This window comes from Temnothorax curvispinosus, unplaced genomic scaffold (assembly GCF_003070985.1).
Source record: "Temnothorax curvispinosus isolate PA1 unplaced genomic scaffold, ASM307098v1 QBEX01014079.1, whole genome shotgun sequence".
Classification (NCBI taxonomy): domain Eukaryota; kingdom Metazoa; phylum Arthropoda; class Insecta; order Hymenoptera; family Formicidae; genus Temnothorax; species Temnothorax curvispinosus.
The window spans coordinates 1-26,793 of record NW_020223859.1 but is presented as its reverse complement, the minus strand read 5'-3'; the positions used below and the strand labels follow the sequence as shown (position 1 = coordinate 26,793).

Sequence of the window (26,793 nt, the reverse complement as noted above, 5' to 3'; positions counted from 1 at the left end):
TAGTTTAAGACTTGGCCTTCAAGAATAAAACGTACATCATCTCAATACATTCCTGAACAAAGCTATGAAATTTTCAAAGTATGTAGTACATACTGAATAAGAAATTCATGAATAGAGTATCAATAAGATTATAAAAATAATGTAAGATATTTCATTAAAGTAACGAAATAATGTCGCGTATAGTATTATATCTAAATAGCAGTTTATTAAAAAAAAATTAAATAAAATATTTCGAATAACATTTCAATTCAAGAATTCCAAAAATGTTTCTAGCAGCAGAAACATCAAATAAGCGCAGAAAAATTCTACTTAACATTAATTTACGATGAGTGAATTATCATAATGTATATTATAAATATGTTTTGACTGCGAATTCAATTCACACCATATATGTAAATAGCATATAGCGTTAACGTTGAAAAGATTAGAGAACAGAGACGTAAATAGTTTCCGACACGCTCGAGAAAGGATCGTGGAAAATTTAATACCCACGCGCCTATCGCCGCTCCAGATCTTTGCGCTTTGACCTCGCCATTTTGGGTTAATCTCTTTTTGGCTGGGCTCCATCGCCCTACAACTCTCTCGCCCGATATATCCCATAATGTTTAGTGCCTTTCGAACGTCAAGCACTCGCTCGTTCGAATGGATCCCAAAATACACGATGACGCATTTGTTATAGCAGAAAAGGCGATAAACGAAATAAATTTTGAAAAGTGATTTTATTAAAGTACATACGTATCTTATTTTCTTTGCACTTATATACCATTTAAATAAATAAGTAAATAATCCAATTAACTCGCTCATTCCGCGAAAAAGTAATACAATATTTAATTATTGTATTAATTTGAATGCGCAGCGAAGAAACAATGCCAATGATAAAATTACGAATGATTATTTTATATAAGAGAAAAAAGCTTCATTTTCTTGTTGTCTCTTAATTTTTTAAAGCCTTCTCCTCATGCTAAAAAAGTATTAATAAACGACATCTCAACAAACTTCAACAGGTTTGCAATTACGAACTAAAAACTTATCCCAAAAATCAAGTTCTCTTTTTTTTTACCGTACACCAGGGAAATTGAAAGGTAGAGAAGAACTTCGATATTATTGATTCCAAATGAAACATTGACAGTTTGGCAGATGTTGAACGCGGATCCCAATGCGTGCGCGTGAAAATTTCACTCTACCTTTCCCTATTCTCTGTATCCCTTTCGTCTATCGCTGGGAAAAGTGCATGGACACATACAGATACATCGGGACTCCATTTATCATATCATATAGAAATATTTCTCTTCCTTTCTCTTTACAGACATATTATTATTGATTCAGCATCCATACCGAATTGCGATATGACCTTAGTAATAATAAATCAATTAAATCGGAATATAGAAAAAAAAGAATAAAATGTCCTGTCTGTTCATAAACGTAAATCATTAAAAAGGATGATGCATCACGGACAATACTATAACTTTAAGAACTTCTGGGTCAAAACAACATTTGTAGCTGCGATTCGCAATCATATCCTCTTTGTTCGCGTGCTCGTCTACATCTATCTTTCTTACTAATGTCTGCATGAGCGCGTCTGCATGAACGAGATTTTCCGCCATATATCGTCCGGGCAATCTAGAGCTCGCTGAATGAAAAGATTCTGGACTGTGAGTAAAAAGAAACCAAAAATAACGCTCTAATAATTACAGATAAACAAAAATAAACCCCCTGAGAAAAAGAATATAATTGTATTTTTTATAATTATTTTTTATATTAGATTATTCAATTCCAATCTTCGAAATGTTTTATCATTAAAGACTACGGATATTATTGAATAGTATTGAACTTGGATCATATTGCATTGATTAATTTGGACATTATATTTGTTTTTAATAACCTGAAACCTTTCTATATTATGAATTGTTGCGAAAATCTGAAAATTATTTAATTTTATTATTCACCATATTAATTTCGCCATCTTAAATTTGTCAATTTTGATATTAAATTCATTATAATTACGAAAAATGTTTCGTACATAACGAGAACTATAAAATTTGAATGACAATTATCCTAACGATGGTTTCGAAATTATATAGACATTGTTTTCCCCTAACAATAACTCCGACATCCTCGATAGCTTGACTCCGAACAACATAAAAGTAGGTATATTATATTGGCTGTCTGTTGGCATTATTCCAGACGCATGTGGTTTATCAAATAAAGGAAAAACGATTCACTTCCTGTAAAGTTTGAAAAACGACGGATATTAAAAATTTACAGAAGATTGAATTGAATAGATTGATATATAGGCACATAAATTCGATTTGTGAATATTACCTAAGCTATAGATATCAGATGATATGAAATAGTTTTATTTAAATGAAATATTAAACGTTTAAAATTTGAAGAAGATTAACTTTGCCCAGAAGACTATACATCTTCTAATTTAAGGCAGTTTAGATTTTTGATGTTATAAGCAAAATATGTGCGATATCATCATCTACCTGATGAACTTTTATGTATTGCGTAAGGTCTTTCGATAGAATGCAGTCATAAAAAGGAAAAGATAAAGAAGTGGTTATTATTATTCAGAACGCGTCTTGTGCATTCTCGTTCGACGATATTCAAGAGCTATTAAATGTTCAAAATTCATTAGGCACCCGTCAGCAGCCTCCGAAGGTACTTTCCGAAGGTAATGAAACCAGCATGGAGGGTCTATTACGAACCGGTCGACTTTGCAGCGTGACGATGTTCGTCGTTCCTCTCTCCTATTGGAGTAGTCCCAACTCAGCAAAGCACTGGCATTATTATCAAAGCAAACCAGATAATGTGAGTATAAGAGAAAAGGGAAAATATTCTCTAAATATACCTACAAGAAAAATTTATGCATTTATAACATTTCCTTGCTCGAAGAAACTGTTTTATAAAACAAACTGCTCTAGTTGTCTGGTTGCTCGATGAAATATTTTTACGACAGCTATACGCTGTACTGTCCATAAGTTCATGAATACAGATAAGAGAGAGAGAGAGAGAGAGAGAGAGAGAGAAAGAGAGAGAGAGAGCCACAAAGATAGAAGAGAAATTACCATTGATAAAACTTGAAATTTAAAATTAAATCGCGCATTTTTATTAATACTTGTTCTTTCTTCTTCAGAACGACTTTTCGTGTCATGGATGACAGGATTATAAAGTCAGGAAATTTATAGATATGTTAAGCACGAAAGAAGTTAATACGAAACACACACAATTGTACACCAGTACAATTAATGCGTGTCCAATGGTCCTGTGAAATAAATAATGTCTAACTGTTATTGCATTCCAACTCGCTATTACAGCGCTCATTGCCGTCCATCTCTTTTAATCCTACAGAGACATTTTTTTTCGCACGACATCCATTAAGCTGCGCGCGATATCACACAGCGCGGCGGAAGGATATGGTGCAATTGTATCGCGGCCACTAAAGAGAGACAGATAGAGTCGCTGTCGGGCGGAACAGATGTATAAAAGGAAGCGCTCACTTTATCGAAAGGACGAGCTCTACCATTTCTCTATGTCTTCACTCCGTTTTTCTAAACCTTTCCTAAACCTTTCCGTCGGAAATTCGGACTCACTTAGGAGATTCTGATTGTGCGCGCTATATATGAAGAATAAATGGCGAATGTGCTCATGGATGTCGTGCAATATATATATATATATATATATAGAGAGAGAGAGAGAGAGAGAGAGAGAGTAAACTTTGTTATAACATTTACGAACTTTCAATCCATAAGTCATATCCTTTGTGTTATTAAATTGATCAAAAAGTTTGTTTGCTTTTCTCTTTTACGGTCTTTTATTACATAATTTTATTAGTATTTTATTTCGTCATCCATTAGTGACCAAACGACAAAACAGCCGAAAGAAGCACGTGTACAACCTGGATAAAGACACCCGGTAATGTTTCAGACCGTATCTCCTTCCTGTTCGCGTTGCCCTTATTAAAGCACGGAATTTTCAAGTTAACGATCATCGCGCGCCTTTCTAGGTGACTCTATGGCACGAAACCGTGTTTTATCGATGTAACATGTAATATGTAATGCCGACGCGTTGCGTAATTTTTCAGATTGTTCTACGCTTGACGCGATAGGGAATTCCAACCAGTTATAACTGTCCTTTATTTCGCTCCTCTGAAGACCCGCGCGAGCCGCTTTATTAATCTTCCTGACATTTTGCACTTTATCGTTACTCGTATCAAAGCTTCGGAACACGCGAAGGTCCTTGCATTTTTTTTCCTCATTGCCCTCGCGAGCATCCATTCGCTCGATTTTCCAACGTTTCGTTGTTCCTTTAACCTTTAGCGTTTAGTATTCGAGAAGGATAAAAGCTTTAAAAGAATCGACAATAAAACTCGCTGGTCGGAGGCTTTCTTCTAGATCGAAGATAGATCTTATGCAAAGTACGTTGTGAATACTCGAATTTACGAGTAACCATTTCTGTCAATTATCGCGACAGGTCCTGCACTAGTTATGCAGACTATCGGGATATTCACTGCTAATCTGAGATTAGCGTTAGCGATGCGTGTCAAAGATGTATTTCGTTATAGGTTGCACTGATTGACTGATTAGAATACCGAATTCTGTACGGTGTACTTTGTGGTCTCCATATTAAGCACTTTGGCACGATATCGATAACTTTGACGATATAATTTAACAATTGTTTTCAACTTTGTAGCAAAGACTATATGCAAGAACTAAAATGCAATAGCTTTAAATTTCCAAATTATGACCATTGTACAATAAAAAATGATAAATGATGAAATAGTAACAATGCGCAATTACATTTTATCTCCTATCTGGTCTTGTGTACATATCCAACTATTAGACGAACCATAAAAAAATTCTCGTTTCCGAGAAAAGTCACCGTGGCATCCAATCGGATTTCTCGAAGTGTATAGTGCAAATACTTGCGTGCGTTTCCCGTTGATTGGTCAAATACACGTGAAAGGGACCGAGTTAACGGGTCCTTTCTTTCCTCTTTTTGTAAGAAGAAAGAAATGTCGACGTGACGCATTAGCTCCTCTGGAACTTTTGGTAGAAAATTACAGGCTTTATCGGCACCTGATTGGAAACGCTTTTGTGCGGTCAATTTCCATTAACTGGGCAAACTTGGTCGAGGCCCTAGAAAACTACATCGCTCGTCATTTAACTCTTTCAATTATCGTGCAGTACGTGCCACACATTATCGTGAAATGTAGTGAACTACGTAGTACGGTTTGAATTTTAGTACCACTAAGTGCCCGGTAAAGCGTATCCAACTATTTGCTGTGTATAATCGTGATGGTTGTTACACTTCTCAAAATGGTCAATTTGAAGAGTTCAATTATCGAAAACTGAAACCCATCTCAATTCTTCTGCTAGCAAATATCATCTATCAGGATTCAGGATAATTGTATCTAATAATCGCGTGTAATTGTGACGCGATAAATAAGAGCGTACGTTCATATATCGAGGATAATCGTTGGTTTCAATTAAATTTCGCGAGGAATACGTCGATCGTGTCTATTCGTCCCATACTGTGGATTAATTCTTGCATTCTCCTATTTTCGATTATCTGTATGGATTCGATTATCGGATTCTTTCGAATAGTTCCAGGTAATACGATTTTTTACTTTCTTCAAAGACACGAGATATAATAACAGATAAAATTAAAATATATTGGGATTATTGAAGCTTATAACAAATATAAATACGTATATTTATCTCTTTTCTTATCCTGCTCAGGTAATTATTTTACTTCAATTTTCCCTTTTAGGAAAAAATTATTACTTTATCTTTTCCAGATAAGCGCAATATGTTAAATTTAATTATTAAGATAATTTGTCACTTATTATTTACGAAATTAATTGTAGATAATATTGGAACACATTTTGTATGGAACAGTAAAAATTGCAGCTTAATATAGCTATTTAACGTGAAAGTCTTTACAAATGTTTTAAGAAAAGCGGCGAATCGACTCATTCCTTTCGTGATAGAAGGTGATCTCTATCCACAGCGACAATCGTTACTCACACCGACGACACTCGAAAACGGTACATACGTTCTCGTAACAAGCATGATCGTCTATTCGATTACATCTCGCGAGAATCGACGGGTGGCTTCGTGCTTGAGTGGTGAATCCCGTGAACACGGAATACTCGATATCCTACGTAATTGGAGCGGCGATACATAACGCGGGAGAGCGGGGCACACTCCGCTGTCCTAATTCTCTCCGAAATATGGTCCGCAAGCACGCGCGCGTTGCAAATCAGATACCGAGAGATAATACGAACGTTATAATCGCCATTTTGGACAATTCCGACTCAAATACGGAAGTTCTCATTAATATCTTTTCATCCTAATCTCTAATTCAATCTAACATTTATCCCCAAAAGGAGTCTACTATTAACACATTAAAATCTTTTTTTTTTAATAAATATTGCTGACGTATTTTATATGTCGAATTTATAGTTTTACTTCAAATATTTTTTTTTGTTTGATTAAATATATATGTTTTTGCGAGACTGGTAATAATAACCAGTAACCGAAAAAAGTATATTTACATTTCTCATGAAAAAAAGATAGATCCATAACATAGAAAAAAATTTTTTTAATTCAAGCACCGTTTTTAAGAATATAACGTTAAATATTTATGCTTTTTCAAGATTGGATGCCTTCTATATAAGGACCTTATGTCATATGCCAAATCATTTTCCGATTGTACCACTGCGTTCGAAGAGACAACGCGACTTACATAAATTGTAACAAAACAATATAGAAAAAAGTTAAAATTATATTATCTAAAAATCTAAGTAAGCTCATTTCCTTTTCTGTCCATTGGAAAAGTATATACCTTTAATATATATTTTTCACTCTTTTATGTGTCTTCATAGATACGCTGAAAATTCTTTCTATTTGTATGAAACATTGTCACCGACACGCGAATAGTCTTCGTTTTCATGCGCAGTCTTTTCCTTCCTGCTATCAGTATCGTTCCACATGATCGGACAAATACGCGCCACATTACATGAAATTTCCTCGATAAAAACGGAATGCTCAAACGTTCTCTTTCAAAAATGCAAATTATCTTCGTGAATCTTCGTACTCGATAAATCTAGATTAGCAATTCATAAAACGGTTATTTTTCCGAATTCCACAATCTGTTATGGCTGTTTTTTTTTCCAACAAATTGAATATAAAGTTTTGTGATATAAGCCGATAGCCATGATAAGATATCTTTCGAATCACTTTATATCAAGAATATATGTGATTCAGGTCGAGCGGAATATCGCGGAAGACAACGGGTAACCTTTCCCTGAGTGGAGTCTAGCTGCCGTTATCCGCTGTCTGTAAAGTTTCGTATTGCGAGAGAGAGAGCAAGAAACCTCCTCGCAAATTCGGGCAACCACGACGCGCAACCTGATACCAGCCGCCTCTAACTTTTCATTGCGGCGTGTCGACGATGCCGTTAAACTTCCACAATCCTGTATTCGACTTTTAATCCTCACCTCGACAGAACACGTAACTCTTTGTCATTGTATCTGTGTCGCTTGATAGAATTTCCCTATTTTCCCTATTAACGCAAGTTCTCGCATTACGACAAGATTACATTCGAAGCTTTTTCTATTTGTACATTCTTCTACAGTTTTTTTATAAAGAGATAATATTTAAAAAATCAAATCACGAGTTAAATTTCAGAAGTTTTCTTTGACAATGATGTATACCTATATGTAAAACATATATTGATGTTAAATGAAAATTTAAATGCACTGAATTAAAAGACTCAAGAGCAGAACAAACAATATTTTACAAGAGCATTCTATTCTCTTCAGACTTTAATAAAATATACGTTTGTCAATATAGGTATAAATCGATATCGAATCAGAAATAATTTAAATTCAAAACTACGATATTTTTCATTTTAGAATTAAATCAAAATTTTTTAAAAATATTTTTTTCTTATTTCCCGGAGCTGAATAGGAATTAAATTAGCAATTTCTTTTATTTGAAACTCTGAATCTATATAATATATACATTTTATTTAGATTAGAGAATACTACATGTTCGGAACCCTTCTTTTTAACATTGTATATAATTTCGTGCTGAAAGACTCGGTTTATCTACAAATTGAATTAATACGCAAAAGGTGCGATTCGTACATCTTCCTCGTCACGTAAGGCTTTCTTCTCCGGCGTTATTTGGGTCGCAAAGATCCTCGTTTAAGATAATATCGCCGCCGAAATTACACACGAAACGCGCCGAAATTGCGAGGGTCGTCGAGTGTGGTTTACTAAAGGTGAATAGGGATAGGCGAAGGTAGCTGGACTTTATCGCAATTTATGGGGGTGCTCAGTGCCTCCGATAAGTGTTATCATAGCTCGTCTTTATTATGCTTTCTTTTAGTTAATTCCGGAAGGTGAACTCGCACAGGGCGAGCGTACGGCAAGCGAATAGCACAGAGTACAGCGCTTTTACGGTGCCATTTTACTACGGCTTATTGCATTACTTTCTTATTCCGCAAACCTGGTGTCTGCCGGAGATTATCTCCATTTTTTCCCGAAATAACGGTTTCTTTCGTTATGCATTTTGTAAAATAAAGCTTTTCTCTAACAAATAAGTTAATATATATGTATATGTGTATACTTAATATTGCTCATTGAAATATTCCAATGTGTTCTATCCATCTTTTAACATAGAATATCTCTGTAATAAAAGAATTAAATATTTAGAATATATTTAAAAAATTTGGTCTTTGAAATTATGAACCACGAATATTAAATCCTCTTGAGAAGAAAATTTTTACAATTTCTGTCACAATATACATTGTTCTTTTTCGTATGACACTCAAAACATGGCGACAGGAAAAAGCGCTTACGCCGGTTATTCTATTACAGCTATTGAGGTCGAGGGCTTTAAAAAAGATACTATTTTTAGATAGTATATATACAGGATATTCACAAATCCAGCCATGAAAATCCAAGTAAAATAAAAAATTTCAAAATTGCACGAGCAATAGTATTAATATAAAATTGCAAATAAATTTGATAATCAAAATATATGGTTAAAAAATAAATTATTCTAGATGTCTATAGGCAGCTTAAAAATATACATCAACGTAAAATTCTGCTCTTTAAATCTGAATCAATGACTATTCGCTGATTTAGATTTAGAGAGTGTCCAATAAATAACGAAGAACTTCAATAAAACTTAATATATAGCATTTTAATTTAATAATTAAATAAGATATATAAAGAACGAGCAGTGATCGACAGATTGTTAATTAATAAAAATTTTCTGTCTCGAAAAAATTGCGAGAAATTCTCCACTGATTTTGTATCAATTAATCGATTTTCTTCTCACATTCGCGGTTTATAAAACACATGTGTAAATAAACGGCAAATCTAGAGAAACTATTCGACATATTTTGTGTTTGAAGGTGCCTTACATTATTGCTATGATCCGGTCTCTCGGTGGTCTTTCTAACCCGACAAAGGGGTCTTCCACTTTGGCTGCTATCATAGTTCGGATATTCCTCGAGGATACTCGTGTTCTACCTGAAGAACCATTACGGAATTTCCGACGTAAGCCTCTCGACTACTTAGCGAGCGAACGATCTCAAGAGAACGTTCTTCTTCGTTTCCTTCGCAGAATTTCTTACTAGAAGTCCGCAATTATCTGCTTAGCCTAGCGTGTCTACAACTGCATTACCCAATTCTATGATTGATTCGTATTCTAATTTCTAAGCACCTCCTGAATCTAAATATAGTATGATATATCGTGGATAAGCTACAAAACATTAAATCCTGAAAAATTGGGAAACTTAACAAAAAAAAAATGGATTGGGTTCAGAAACAAATAGCTAAAAAATTTACATAATTTGACATATTATCTTCAAGAATAAAAAAAACTGTACACAGAAATATCTTCCTTTATCAATTTTGTTACTGTAGAAATTTTGTGCACTATCCAAGAATCTCCCGACATTAGTTTCGTTATGGATATTCACGTTCTCGTTCACGACTGGAGACAGAACCAGGAGACAAACGGAAATATTCCGATAAACGAACTGTATCTTTTATTGCAAACGAAGAGAAGTAGCTGGCGGAGATTCGCGGCACGAAATTTCTGCGGATAACCGGCCCCGGAACTTCGAAGTCACGGCATAAGATCGATTTGCCAGCAGTTGTCTCAGCGATATTTTAGCCTGCGAATGCACATCATTAAAATCGTCCGAATGAGGTCGTGAGAAACAGATAACTTTTAACGAGCCCTTTTTAAGAACAGTTTTCAAAGTGATATTCGCGATAGTTATTACTCTTAAAGAAAATCCCATTTCTAGACAGAAATCTTGACTATACTTTACACATTTAGTATGTAATAAGTAAGCAATTCTTTAAGATATTATGCAACTTTCAGTTTTACAGTTGTATTGTTTACGATTATGTTGCGTATAAATTGTATGGGAATAATCTACGTTACATAACACTCTCGCGCGCGATTCGAACATGCGCGACGATATCTTAACTCCAATCAAGCGAAAGAAGAGATCGCAATCTGGTCGTGATCGTAAATTAATCACACATTTCCGCTCTATTCGTTTCAGCTTTTCAGCACGAAGCGTGTAGAGAAAAATCTTTATAGCCTACTCGCAGCCGAGACGCAAGATTTATCGGTCGCGTCTACGTGTACCTGTATATGACAGCAACTCGATAAAACAGTCGTGTAATGAACAAGCTGAACGCAAATTTATACTCTATCCCATCGCAGGACTTCCATTTATAGACTATACAACCGACACAACCGTATTGCTCAACTAACTCTCAGATATTTTCGTCACGGGAAAGACGTCACGAAAATAAAAATAAAAAGAAATACTCGGTAACTTAAGTTTAAATTAACTCTTCCGAGTGTTCTAATATTAACTTTCGAAAGTAAGTGAAATTAATTTATTTTTTAATTTCCATAAAAATTATATTCTCCTCATTACGTACTACTGTTGTCATAATATAATTATCGATACTTTTTAAAATAAATTAAATTGCTCTTTAAACTTTATTTTAAAATATTATTTCTAAAAAATTTTAATGGATTCTCTGTATATGACGCTAGATTTCTAGAATTAAAACTCGCTCCGCGCGGTATCGTGGCCTAATCATATGGAACATGATGGTCGAATGGAATTAATTAGAGAGAGCGATACGCCTCGGTCGGTCATTCCATCTGTATAATTTTATTCGACAATTGATACGTCCGATCCGAATAATTCAAGTCAAGCCGATCAATCATCCCGCTTCCCTCGACATTCCCGCGGGACTAACCCGCGTACCTACCCACCGGAAGGAACGACATTCAACGATCGATCATCGACGCGCACGAAATGTAAAATGCATTAGGCGATAACTTACTCATGGCCGCGATTCGTGCTTGCGGGCAAGCGATTGCGATTTCTGCATACTCGTGCAATAGTTAAAATAATCCCCAAGCTTTATATCGATAATACCCGATAGTGCCGATTAATAATATTAATTGCGTGTAATCACACCTTTGCAAGTTAAAAAATTTAATTTTTTATACAGAGCACAGTAGGAAAACGTCAAATTCAACGAAATTTTTCTACAGGTTAATTTTAGTTATTCCATATGAAACAGACCAAGAACTGATTTATTATTGCGATTTTATGCGAGATACGAATTGTAATTATACAACTGGGTTCAATATATTTAAATTTCGTCCGTAAGGAAGAAGAACGTCTTATCTCTATCGACCGTTGAAACTGGGAAAGTCGCCTTCCTCGTGGACACTTCCGAAAGTCCCGGAAGTGGTTATTTCCGACAAAGTTTGCCAGCACGAACGACAGCGGCGTGCAAGCTTGCCGCCAATCATTTGGGAAGAGAAAAGTTTACTGCTAAGGGGAGGGAGAGTTGTCTGAGTTTACACCAACCAATTACAATCGTCCTTCACATTCGATCAATGTGCAGACACTTATAGGAGTGTGGCGGAAATGAAGGTGAACCGATTGGGAGGGATGCTGAAACTATTCTGCAGTGGTTTTGAGGAATGCAATGCAATGAGAATCGTTACCCACAGATGCAATTAAAGAGAAGCTTTCAGCTTTAAATTTACAGGATTTTGTACCTATAAATTTAAAACTGAAAGCTTTTCTTTAATTGCAATGGCGGTTCTAACGCTCCGTCTTGGTAATTTGGGATATCTCCAATACCTTTTTAGGAAAGATTTATAGATGTACATTATTATAAATGCCGATCCTAACAGTCTTTCAAGGTGCGTTTTATAATATCAAATTAAAGAAATTTTTGTGATATAAAGAATAAGAATTAATTTACATGAAGCAATTATAATCGCCTCATGTTAATCACAACATAGAAGCAAGTCGAAATGGGAGGTAGACAAGTAGGTAGATAGAGGTAGGTTCGAAAGGTCGAAGGGTGGCGAATGGCGGGAAAGGAGAGGAGGGAAGGGCGATGAGGTGGCCAGCGGTGTGCGCACTATAATCTTTGCAACAAAAGCCACCAGCGCCCGACCACAATCCGAAATCAATAGCTCGCGCGGTCTGTTAACGCTATCCATTATACCGCTATACGCGCGCGCTATAAATATAGGTGCGTTAAACCGACTGTATTTCCGACTTCGTAGCCGTCCTCGCTCGCTGACTCGACATCGGAATACCGCATGGCATTTCCGGACAAACTGTCGCGCTCTATCTTTAGAATTAGACCAAATTTCATCAAGATATTTTTAATCCAAAGTTTGAAACTCGCTGCCCTTTTCTTAAAGGACACTTCTGAGAAAATAGAATAATTCTCTATGTGAAAAGGTAAAAAAATATAGAATAAGATCTTTTACATTTTCGAGAAACTCAAATAAGAGAGAATTTGAATATTGGTGATATCCTTTCTCTACTTTAAACTAAATGTAGCTTTCAACACAGATGTTACTTTAGCATCTAAATCTCTAAATTCTCGTAACAACTAACTTGTTAATGTTTTTAAAAGCTTATTTTCAAAAAAATGGATTTCTTAAAATCGGATTATTCTAATATTCATTCATTTAATTATTTGCAAATGTGAGTAAAAAATGTAGGAAGAAATTAATTCTTAAATACAAAGTAACAGTTCTGGTAATTAAAGGATTAATAAAGTTATTCTAATTTCTTAACGAAAGAGCGCTTTTGCAACATTTACAATGACATTTGTTTTTCGTTGCTATTTTCAGTACCTTCATGTTTATTATATCGGAAAACGATCATTTTTCAGGCGATGACTGTCCAGTTCTCGTTATTTCAAGATTCAATCAGAGTTCGGCAAATTGAAACTCGCTCGATTGAGCCGCATTCTGACAATTTCCACAGACTGTCATTATTTCATCGAAGATTGCATTCCATGTTTATCTATTAGCAGTATAATTTCTATATACATTTCACTTCCGTATTTCTGTAATTTCTTCTCGTAACAACTATTATAAGCGGAAAATACATTCCCTCTTCTCCCCATTTCCTCGATCTCTCAATATTTATACCTCATTGCTGATTTCCACCCTCCCTTGTTGCGCTATTTCGAGTAAAAAAGTTAATCCAAGATTGAAATAAATGATGAGCAACGATATTATCTTCGTTATTATTACATTATTCCGTTGTATTATTTTTGTATCAATTACATTCCCTCCCCGTTTACCTTTACGTAGGTAAATGACATTCTTAAAAACTCTTCCTCGGCCGTGGTCGATGAAGCCAACTAATATTTCACCGTCGAAGTGATGGTTTTGAAAGACAGGACTTGATTAACCGACCTGTCACGAGAGAAAGTCAAAGTTGTACGTTTTTCCCACCGCCGTCGTTACTACTTATGCTTCCGGAGGTGTCTACAAGATCTAATGGAAAAAAGAACTAATAAAACGACCACCCAACGACGACGAAGAATTAATTGAGCGAGAACGATCAATAACTGAGCATAATTTGACTAGTTGAGCAATAACTAGTAGTGATTAATCTAATTCTAGTTTACATGAGTCGAGACTTTATTCGATAACGAGTCATATATCAAAATGTCTTCGACACGCTTTGAATATATCAAGGTGTACCGAACAAGGACTACACAGTTAAATATAAACAGCGTGTAAAGCACCGAGTTTCTCGGTAATTACAAGTCTGATAACACGCCATACGCAATTGTTCGAAATCATAAAGTGCTCTCTCGCCAGTGACGAGAGCGACGATGGTGATCATATCTCATTAATTACGTCAAATTAGAATATTCCGTCCGAACAGTTTTACGTTCCTACCGGCCATTTGTAATTAATTCCCATCATTCCAAAAGCTATTAATGATAACGCATTCTTGCGTGCAATTTTCGTGATTAATTTTCATCCGTGATATATGCCATGCATATATATATATTGCAAGCGATTATTATTAAAAAAATAACAAAGCAAGAAGTAAATCAAAAAGAGCAGATCAATTAAATTTTAAAAGTTTCATTATTTATTTGTTATTATTTATAATGCTTGTATGGTGCTCATTTATAAATAGGCGTTTATTAAAATATATATGTATATAAAATACTCGTATGTGTAAACCTATAATAATATGTAGCTGATGATAGAGAATGCTCGTGAACCTCAAGAGTTCTGTCTCATATAAGCGTGGCAATTATTTCAATTAGGAAGGACACGTAGCGTCAGCGTGATGCAGGACGCCAATTCTGCGAAAATATCTTCGTCGGGCGACTTCGTAATTAGTAGTGGCGCGCGATGCATGCTCACGAATAACGTAGAGTAATTCTGAGTGCGATGTGTCCTCCTGTGGTTGCCACTTGATTACGGCATTGTGTTTTTGTTACACAAAGATAAAGATTCACGCTCTTTCTAGTCATGTATGCTCTAGTCCGGAGGAAAAAAGGTTTAAGCGTAAAAATGGCGTCAAACACATCCATTATAAAGTAACAAAATCAAGTTAAAAAACTGTAAAAAAAAGTTTACGTTTTTCCCCACAATATTATCCATTTTTTACCACGTTTAATTATATGATTTTTTTCATATCAGTCTGTAGTTTAAAAAGTAGTTCGCGTCAGATTTCAAGAAAAAATTCTATTTATAATTTAATATGTGTGTTTAATACATAATTTATATATGTTTGTATTCTGATCCTTTTCAAATATTTTTCGTATTACACGGCACGTAAGATTATATGTACCTAAATGGAATTCTGTCGTGAATTTTCACACGAATTATAGATTGTCCAAAGTGAATCTTAAGGAATGAAATCTTCAACATTACCATGATTGTTTTCTGGCTCTTTTCTCAAAGACAAGTTATTTTATATAGTAATATAAAGTGCACTCGCGCGAACTTTATAGACGATATAATAGCGAGCAATTGTTACATGAAAAACGAGAAACAGGGAAGAAGAAAGTTTGCAAAATATAAACGAACTGTAAGACGGAAATGGAAAAGTTGCAGAAATTCGATGGAAGCTGAACCCTCGCGCAAAGTTGTTGCCGGCAATCCATAATACAGGATAATAGAGGCTATTGTTTCTCGCAGTAAGGGAACTTTTTTGAAATATTGAAACATTCAAAAGATGTTAGGAAACAGCCTGGGCGAGGAATAAAGGCGCGACCTCGCGATCCTTCGCATTATTAATGTAACGATGGCCAAAAGGTCAGGTAAGAAGTGCAGCTTCGATTTCGCGTGTTCGTAGAATCTAATGAAATAATAAAGGACATCGGAGCGAATAGAAAGTTTTTGTACAACGAACAGAATTTCATATCACCGGGCCATGTATCATCACTCTAATGTGAATCGTCACGTTTAATTCTTTATATATTGATCCAAGAGGAAAATGGATTGTTGCATATTGAATAAAAACGTGTAGGAACAGCGCGCAAGTAACCAAGGATTAAAGATCGCGTAAAATGCTACTATAAATAAGCTATTCTTGCTCAGTTTTTGCGTAATATAGTCCCAATTTATTCAAGTCTTATATACCGTAAACCAGTATAGTCGTAGCAACTTATAGGGGATTAATTGCTAAAAAAGCAAAATCAACGATTATTACGGTATAATTTTTACGTCACGCGTTAATACCGACAATAAAAACGCTAGTCAGCGGCGCTAATGAGAGAAGTCGTCGAGAGAAGCCGTTAAAATCCCATCATGTATATGCGACATTCTTTTTCACTTTTTCTAACATTTATCTGTCACCAGTAAGAGTATAAAACCTATAACGTTCGACACGTGTCTTAATCCTTCAATCCATAGTCTCATCCGCGCGTTCTGAATAAATAACAAACGAATTCATCTATCTCTTCTTTTTATCTTCTTTTTATGAACGGTAAGACACGTTACATATTCATCGTACGTATTAAGTAAATTATTTTGTATTATCGTATAATGTTTTAAACATATACATATCGATCATTATTTTATATATCGCGTCGTATAAGCCGTTGTCGACGAAGCTTGATAAACCGATGTCGCTCGACATGACAAACGCAAAAGATAAAAATTCTAGGTCGGATCTGCGGAAAGTAGTCGACAAAAGACCTCGTCCTATATCGAGGAGCCTCTCGTAAAAAAATTGAGGTACGTAAGCGTAGTCAGGGATTGTTCCTGGTCGAAGACGGATGTCTCTGGAAGGACCAGAAGCAATTTGCGAGATAGCGATTCAAGATAGGCATGGTTCTCAGCCGGTTCTTTTTCCTTTTTTTTTCGACTTTCTGCTCTTCTCGTCCACTTCCGCCGTTCGAGAAACGGCTTTTCTAATTCGTTCGACGAACGGTTGTGGCACGGCGCGGCGGCGACACGACGGTGAGATTCTATTCCATGCTGCAATTCAAACTTAATAAAGCGTCATGCACATCAGCTGACATTTTTCCGAGTGGCGGAAGACGTCGAAAGGGAGCAAAATGGCGGAATTGAATGCGTTGAATGCTCATTTAACAGCATCGCTGCTGCATTTCGAGTCACTGGGTAGGAGGGTAGGAGGGTAGGAGGGACACAGAGAGACCTATCGTCATCTACAACCACTATCGTCGTGGAATCCTTAATATAGCACGCGCACGGATAAGAAGAGGAGGGTGGAGAAAGGCTGAGAATGGCACGCGGGGGGGAGCTTCGTTTAGAGCTGAAAATTGCGCGCCAACGATGCCGAAGTGTGAGAAATGCCTCGTCGGGAATCGAGATAATGGCTCCGCGGCCGTGATGCCTTAATATCGCGACGCGCTGAAAATGATTAATTATTTTGAAATTGATCGAATATCGCAAATGGGGGATTCATTAATTTGTGAATTTATGTGGCGCGTTGAATCTCGAAATTACGCACCCTCACAAATTAAATTTTTGAATGAAGGAGATGTATAAATTATAAATCGTCAGTAAACCAAAGTATGTTAATTTCTGAGTAATGTGATAGGAATTTTCTTATTAAAAATATGTACTATTTAATGCATATATATGTTAGACGCATGGTTTAAAGACAATAGATTCATTAATCACGCGATTAGGGTGGTACTCGAGCTGGAAATTCGGATCGTGCATGCAGGACCTCGCAGATTCACCTCGCTGACCCCATCGGGGTCAAAAGAAAATTCTGGTTGACTTGTCAAGTAAACCAGTGTGGTATGCGGCTGTGGCCTAAAGCAGTTTATGCATCGATTAAGTTCTTAGCCCTTTGAATGTCGTTCGCGTGTACAAAAACTCCTCACTGAGTCGCAAATTATTTTATTTGCGAAATATAAATCCTGTTTTTTAAGAGAAATTTAAAAAAAAGTAAATTACACTAATTGAATGTAAAAATTTAAAAAAACGTAATCCAAAGAATTGTATTTTAAAATATTAAAATTCTTACTATAATAAGTTTGTTAATTTAGAACCATAACATAATTTATAGCACGTCTAAATAAGATATCTTGAATCAACTCCGTTCCATACGCTCACGTACAAACGAACATTTTCATGACATTTTTCTCATTTTTTACGAGCATGAGGTAATCAAACCAAACAATTGTGCATCGACAGAAGAATATACGTCTCAAGTGTTATAAAACTTAATTTAAAAAATATTGTTCAGCAGCTAAATATTGATGCACCAGACATCTATTGGCGCACCCGACTATACGTGTCGCCTAAATTTCGTATTTTATTGCTCTCGCGCTTGCAATTATATCGTGCCATGCAAATGATCTGACCGAATTAGTGGCATCCAATTAATTAATACTACCTAGCCGCACCGGAACGATCGATCGATTCACCATCACTGTCACGCAGAGTGATCGCTGCTACTGCAATTAGCATAATCGCGGCGGCGGTCATGATGGTATCGTTCAATATTTTCGTTTACCGACGATCCGACAGCTGTCTCGCCATGTTTCCATTGTATTGGCTGTTTGAAGAATGATTAGCTGAAGTGGACACTAATACAGGCGGACACTTTTTCATATTTATTCAAGATCAGATTAAATGAAATTTTAAGTGAAAAAGAGATTTATCTTCATATTGTCTTCTTTTCTACTTTTTATGATTTTTTTTTTTTTAACTATTGAGTCTTTTTCTGTACCTCAAAATTGTATTTATAGTTATTATCGTTGACTAGCAAGTTATGTTAATTAATTAAAGTTCGTCCGAAATCTTGGCGTTTCATTATCCTGGTATTAGTTATTATCTACGATAGTCATACAGCAAACTCATGGGATCAACGACGTTCGATCGAGGAAAATCCTCCTACCTCCGTAAACTTCTCACCAGAGGCTCTCTCTCGACTTTGATATTCTCATCTTCGTTCGTACCCGTCGTAGTCGTCGATTTTGCCTTTCTTTTTGTCTTTGTTTCTTACTTTGAAAATGTACAGCTAGGTCTAGAAAGTCTCGTAAAACTTGCAGCTCGCGGTACGAAGAAAAATGACAAAAAACTAAGTTGTAACCAACATTTAACATATATTTATTTGAGAAGTATCAAACAGAGAAATAATTCTTACGTAAACAAAAGCTTTAAGTACGATTTGCAAGTAGATCGTAGAGAAAATTATTCTCGCTTATAGCCGAGAATAACAACTCTGGAAATTATACGTGATTCATCCGCTTAAACTTTCAAAGTTGAAACATCGTGGACAATATATATAGCTCGAATTAAATGAGAGGAAACGAAATTAGAGTTTGATGCGACATTTGCAAACACGGTTACATTTCGACGAAATCTAGTTGGCTTTAACTGCCAATACGTCAGCATTACGGCTCATTTTGCGAGTTACAATGGGATGGGATCTCCTCTTACATTCTTCATTCAGAATCGCCAGGCTAGCGCTGCCCTTTTTAGATTATTCAGACAAAAGGTCTTAGTATACGAGGCGCTCCTGAATTCTACCGCTATAGGAGATCCTAAAATAAATTACCTCATTTCAAGCCCTGCCATGATACTACCGTGCCATAAGGATGGCTCGAAATCTCCCTACATATGTCTCACTCAGCATTGTCGGAAGTGATAATACATAACAATATTTTTTATAAATTACAATCGGTAAACGGTCTCGATGTACCAGGAGAGTTTCAAAAGACTGTACATAAAAGATTTTGATGGCTTATTTCTCATGTAACATCAAACGAAGTATCTTTCAGATTATTAGATGAAGTCAGCCTATTTTTATCGTTAACTAACTTCGAACCTAAAACGGTATTTTCTTGTAAAAGTGGAGGAAAGAATTTGCATTACCTTAAATTAAAAATAATAGAAATAATATATAAAATAATGCAGCGAGGCAGATGTAAGGGTGGGAGAGAAAGAAAGAAAAGAGAGAGGACGCATTATCGACGAATAGAAAGAGAAAAGGAGAAAAAGGTTGATTAAATTTCCAAGTCTGTGTAGCTTATCATATTCCTTACATTTCTTCCCTTGTTCGCGTTTTTGCTGCGCTTATGAAACTAACTCGACCTTTCTAATGAAATTATGTAAAAGGTGGACGAAAATACTTGTCGCATCGCGACAGTGACCAGCTACACTGAACGAGATATCGTGTTGTAAAAAAGTATGATATGTATATTATTACAAAACTATTTATTGGTACAATCCACGGTAATATTTTCGTGAAGAAATCAATCATCACGAAATCGATAGCACATTTGCTCTTCTTTTATTGTTTTAATTATTTGTCGTTCTATTTACATTACGATTACCGTATTTTTATTATATCATCATAGTTTTGCTAACGCCTCACTTTTTGCGTATGCATCTCTTGCTTTTTTTGTGCTTTTTGTATTCAACTGTCTTGTTAAAAGCTAATTTTATACGAACACAATAAAGTTATTATTTCTTTTTTTTCTGAAACGTGTTTTCTCTCCGCCCCAACCCTCTACCCGAACCCTGTCTCATATTTTTGTCCAATATGAATTTTCCGCGTTGCGCAAAGTGTGACTCGCATATTATCTGGGCATTCTGATCAGCTTTCTAAATAGGGTTTTGTGCCCACGTGACCATTCACGCCGCGAGCCGTGGCCGATGGCCGTGGTAAGAGTGGTTGCAAACTGTTTCGAACTATCGACAGAAGTTTCCGCCTACCAGACGGGATTTAATTAAATATCGCTAAACGTAGCAGCCGTATGTAATGCAGAATCGCTATAAATCGACTCGCATAGAAATACACGTAACTCGGTCGCGAGAATGGCGGCGAAAATTTCAATACCCGCGTGGAAAAAGCAGTGCGTTTCAGATGGAACTTCCGCGTAATGTACGTCCGATAAAAAGTTTGCAATATGAGAAATTCCGTCTCATCATATTTTTAGCATTGGTAATCGATGTTTTTAATACTAAAGGATAATTCATTCAATGAAACTTAATGGAATATTACGAAAGTGTGACGCGACTCTTATTATAGAATAGATTTAAGAAAAAAAATATACCAATAACCAGATAACAAAAATTTCTCAATTAATCAGCTGAAAATTATGGAATCTAGCGTCATTATTCGCGTTAAAATTTTCTATTTTTCCTCCTGCTCGCCGTAACGGAGCTATTTCTTGTAAAATCCCCTATGAGATTTTTAACGAGCCAAAACTGGAACGATCGATCGGCGGTACGACCAACCGCAAAAACGCAAGCACGAAATCTATATATCGAGCTTTTTTTGCTCGTTCCTCCGACAGATTGCACCGCCATACGTTCCTCGTTTTCGTTCCCCTATCACATGACAAATCGTTAGTCAAATATTACGAAACGAGACTTCAATTAAAGTAGATGCACTGCCGGATTGCGGAACAGTGATTATTCGTTAATAATTTCGTAGAATAAAATTTTTTCGTTATCAATATCAAACGATACTGCAGCAAAAAATGTAAAATTTGTGCCTGGTATATAAAACAGATATGTAGCAGCAATATTTTTTTCATTTAATGAAATTTAATCAAATTAACTAACAAATCTTTAAACGTTTATTCATTTAATCGACGGCGGCGCATTCGCTCCCGCATTTTATCAATAATATTCTACATTTAGCGAATAATTTGCAAATACAGGAACGTCAAATATTTAATTACTAAATTGGCTTGTATTATATTGACACGTTACTTAAAATTCTGATGTTATTGTGGAAAATATTGCGATACAATTATTTTAGGTCAGTTCCATTATTTTCCGCAATTTTCCAATTTTCAACATTAAATATCCCGAGAAATAAACCTTGAATGCCAATTTAAATAAAGTTCCTTTTAAATAAAGTTCACTTGAAATTTATTGAAAACGCTTTTAAGTTATATGGAAAAATCGCTTAGAGAATGATGTTCGTTTTAAAAGCCAGGCACATTTATTTCGAACGAATGATTAAAATTTGAAAATTCTGCAATGCGTAATTTCACGAATGGCTCTTACAATTAGTGAAATCGTTCGATACAATCGATGCTGTCCCAACTCTCAGGAGTAATTGTATCGCAACAAGTATATCGCGCGTGAGGAAATCGTTAACGACGAGCGAAAGTTCCGCAATTAAGGTATCTTGCCTCGTGCGAGTGTGTGACATCATTACACTAATTATCTCAGGCAACTGCGTAATTGTATTTGGGGCATAAATTACGATCTCTGTATGCTGTGCACGGTCGAAATTGTCCGGAAAATTTGTGCCGAACTGCGACGTTGCAACGCGACGCCTTGTATACGTGTTTCTCGAGGTCTTCTCGATCTCCATTTTCAACGACAATCCGCATTATTTTCGAAAACAAATTTCTGTCGAGGGATGAGGGATATAGCCGCGCTATTATAATGATTCGTCCAAATGTCTATGTTGTCCCCTCGAATAAATCACGAAGCGCATAATTAATAGGGGCGATTGTCTGTCACATCGCGATATCATCGGATAGTCCAGGTTATCGATTGAATGGTAATGTCCATAATAAACACCGTCATTAATTCAGTATAAGTATAGTACTTGCTAAAGGCCGGTAATACACGTCGTTATCGGATCACGTACTTAACGTTGAGAGCTGAAAAATTGCGGCAAGTTAATCGAATCAATAAATCTTTAAAGCAAAAACAATTATATGAAAAACAATTTAATTGTACCCTACGCTCTTATCGAGAAATCTCATCCATCTATCTATCTCTCTTTCGTTTCGGCATTTCATCGACTCAACGTAGTTAGGTTTCGGTACCATAGGTCGCGGTCGATCGATTAGCGGGATTTCAATTAACCTACGTGGACAACGAAAAAGCTACCGGAGCTTCGGAGTAAAGGACAGGGGAGGGGAAGAGAAGAGAGGTGTGATTCACGCGACCCAAACTTCTAAATGCGGCTCGATTTGCAAAACCGTCGTGAGCTTTCATTGAACTCGGCTGCAGCAATTGAGGTCTGGGTTGCCGATTCTTCTTTTCCACATACTGTCCGTCCTGATTTCCCTTTCCCCTTTTAATCACTGTCGCGTTCGTCCGCGATTCATCTTTATTCTTGTATTTTGTTTAGCTTAATATATGTATATAGCCTCCATATAGATCTATATAAATATACATATATATATATATATATTTATGTATAAATATGTGCATACATATTTTATACTTACTTTATACTATTTTGAAAGAATGAGAGAAAGTTTTCCCGAGGCATGTATATATAGAATACAAGGGAGAAGGAAGTTTACCGCTCTACGTCATGTCCATCTATTCTATTATATAAAACTCTATTCTCCCCTGCATTTCTCAAATGGACGAAGAATTCAAAGTAGATGTCGAGTTCGCGATTTGTGAGGAAGGTCCCCATTTCCCCCGCTTTCCCCATTATGGATTCCCCGCGACACGCTTCCCCGCTTCGTCGCACACGAAAGCTGAAACTTTCGCTTAATGACAGAAGTTTTATTGCCGGCCATCGTTCAATCCGCCGACATCCTAGAAGCGAACGAACGAACGAACGCGGCGATGCGATTCGTCTCACGAGTACCTACGTCTTCTATCATTTCCACCCAACTTCCAACCGCGATTGCGGTCGGAATCTGAAAATGCCAATTTTCATATTAACGAAAACTAATCGCCCCAATCAACGATTAATAACATTTCGCGAAGATTCGGATTCCGTTATGGCCGTTGTTACAGATATATGTGCACATTGTTACAGGAAGCGAAAGAGAGAGAGAAACAATATTCGTATCGAATATCTCTGTATCATATTCTATGTTGCGGTTAAAATTTTGCATTCTTTATCATGCTCTTTGCATACTTTACTTATAAAAGAGGCACTCTATATATTTTGGAAAACTCTGTATTGAATGATGTATTCGTTGAAAATGCTTTAAGCTTTAAGCGTTATGCAACAAGGAAATTACCCGTATAGAGAATTTCCGAAACATAATAGCTCTAACACAACGGTAAACACGAACGGGGCTCCGTATCCAACCGTGGGCGAAGTCTATGCGCGTATGCGAAGATAGCGCAATTTTACTGCAGATGCTCGCGGCCGTAATAGCTGCGAGGACTGCTACGGTAGTTGCACGCTGATCCATCCGGTTTTACGATAATTGCATAAACGAAACGTGCTGATACACAACGTGCCAAGCATAACGCTGTTCAACACGTTGTATTTTTATTCTTAAAGATTTCGGACTACTTTGGTCACCTCATGCATATATATGTTTCAAGGGGATGATTTCATCCAGAGCAGATGGAGAGAATAAACATACAATTTCTAAAATAATTTTAATATTTGAATTCTCATCTTTTTCTTCGAGGAAGGTAAATCGAATCACGCTTCATGTCAAAATAATCGAGTGGCGTAATATTCCGCTCTGAGTCTATGCAAGATGGCGGCAAACAAATTTGCAGCGAGTCACGTCTTGCTGAAACTGGCGTGGATAGAAAGGAATTCCGAGGAGTCTTTAAAACGTTTCCTTTTACAGTTACGATTGAATTTTATCGCGGAAGCGGCGTTCGTGATCGCGAAAAAACGTTTAGCTTGAAATATTCGCGTTTTCGGATTTTTACAGACGCATTGAATATTACGGTTTATTTTCCTCGTTTATACGATATCTGGATTGGATGTGTTTATACGTATGTATAAGATATGCAGATGTCACGAGATAATTCGAATCAGATGAAAAATAAATTAGCCAATAGACTTTTATCGTAAAAAATATAATTTGCGATACGTTTGAAAAGAAAACTCTTTAAAATCACTTACCTTTAACCGCATTGAGCTTATTCCCGACCATCTGCTTCGCCACAAACGCAGCCATTTTGTTACTTTCTGATTATCACACCGCTATCAAAGTCACAGAAACCTGTAAACGAAGATTGAAGCTATAGTTATTTTATGCCTTTTATCTTTCCAGTAAAATATTTATATATTTTCTTGCGTTAATTGTTTATGTTAATTAACTATTAATTTTTTATTATACTCCTACTCTCGTGTAGTCCTTGTACAATTTATTTATCACGAAAGCGATCTTTCTAGGGTGATACAATTCCTTGTTTCATAGATACGTTATACAATAGTTTCTGGTTGTAATTTTCTTTTATAATCGCATGCAAAATAGTTTGTCATAAAATTTTATGTAAAAAGCCGTTATTTTAATTATTACTTATTATTAAATTTTTCTTAGAAAGAACTACATATATATTCTTTCTTTTTAATTAGGTTACTTTTAATCTTTTGCTCATGACTGTATTTTATCTTACTTGAATTTAGTTCTTCCATTTATTTTTATGAGTATAATATTTATTTTAATAAATTATTTCTGTAATTTATCAGTAGTATAGCAGCCAAGAGTTTGTTTTTGTGAATAATTTAGCTTGCTTAATATTCACATAAATATTCCTACTTTTAATTATCCCTTTTATTTTTTGCTATATAAATCTGCATTTTTTAATTTATCAATTGTCTTGTCTTTAATTCTTAATTATTTAATAATTACTTAATTTATGTTCTGATAGACCTTTTTATTTTTCAAACCTAAAATCTGCCGTAATTTACCATTTAAATTATCGAAGTACGTGGTTATGATTATGAAAAATGTAACAACTTTCTTCTATATAATACGTGTATATATTTTCTTTTCTAACTTCGTGCTTCAGCGTTGAAATGAAATATGCTTCCCAAGAGATGATGTGGCCCTTGATGCCCGCTGACGAAAGTATTTTAATCTTATGTCATACACACACGTCGCGCACGGTATCGGAAGTAGCCTTTCCTGTTCCGTTACGTTGACATTTCATGTATGAAATTTGACAGTATAAAATAAACGTACATAAAATAAACGTTACGTCACAAAATTGAGCCTGCTGAAAGTGCAGATTCCTGCGTCGCTTAAATTTTTTGGAAACTTATAAAGATGCTTATATCAAACAGAAAACAGGAATCTTAAACTCAATACGCGTATCACCACATTTCTTTGTAACTTTATAACATAATTACATAACATACAATATAGCCGGTGGAGATGGTTCGGCTGAACAATGAAAGAAGGGATCAATAGAGAAATATAAGGGGATAGACAAGAGAGGAAGGGGAAGGAAGAAAACCGGAGCCTGGAGAAGATGACGCCAGTGAAACGGCGTCGAGACGTCTCGGCGCCTGTTTCCCAACCGCCGACCTCCGTGATTTTCCAACAACACGCGACAATTTATGCCCCAGCAATGAGTGACAGAGGGGTTGCTATCCACGTGCACGCACCTTTTTTTCTTATTAATGACATAACGACATAACACACTCCTACTTCCTGCTATAAGAAATTTTTTCAATCGGCAATTTATTTCATGTAAGTATTAATAATATATTTTTTTAATATTTCCTTTTTTTCTTATTCTTGCAAATATATAAAAAATCTTATGTTATAAATAAAGTTTATTGACTGAAAGTATGCTAATTATTAATGTAAATTTTATTGTGACTTCAGTTAATCATTAAGGTAGGCACAAGCACTGCAGATGTATAAACACTTGAATAAAAATATATAAAATTGGTCATAATAAATATTTATCTTTGCAAACGTATAGAAGTAACAAATCAGAAAGCGCAAGATAGATGCAAAATTTTCATCATACATAGCTTTGCAATGTAATTTCGTGCTGCGCGTCGTTAAGGGTCAAAGTGGGAGCTTGCTGAAGTACCTCTTAGAGAGAGGAACACAGAGGAAAGGGTTACATGTATATCTCTCATCTCAGAGAACGAGGCGCATGCCTCGTTAGGACACCGACAACCTGGACAGAGCTCGATCCCTTACTCTAATCTATTTAATGAAAGTGGCCGGTAGAATCTTCGATTCGGTCGACGTTTCAACTTCATCTTGAAACGCACCAATAATTAGAAATAATTAAT

General features: G+C 35.8%; 1 protein-coding gene across 1 annotated transcript in view; it reads right to left on the bottom strand.

Moving 5' to 3' along the window:
- LOC112464316 (complexin) overlaps positions 1–24,753 on the bottom strand; it is an 82,722-nt gene extending 57,969 nt beyond the window's left edge. The window contains exon 1 of the mRNA XM_025031254.1: positions 24,658–24,753. Coding sequence (XP_024887022.1) covers positions 24,658–24,712 — 55 coding nt within the window. The 5' untranslated portion in view covers positions 24,713–24,753. The remainder of the gene's footprint in view (positions 1–24,657) is intronic.
- Between the last annotated feature and the right edge of the window lie 2,040 nt (positions 24,754–26,793).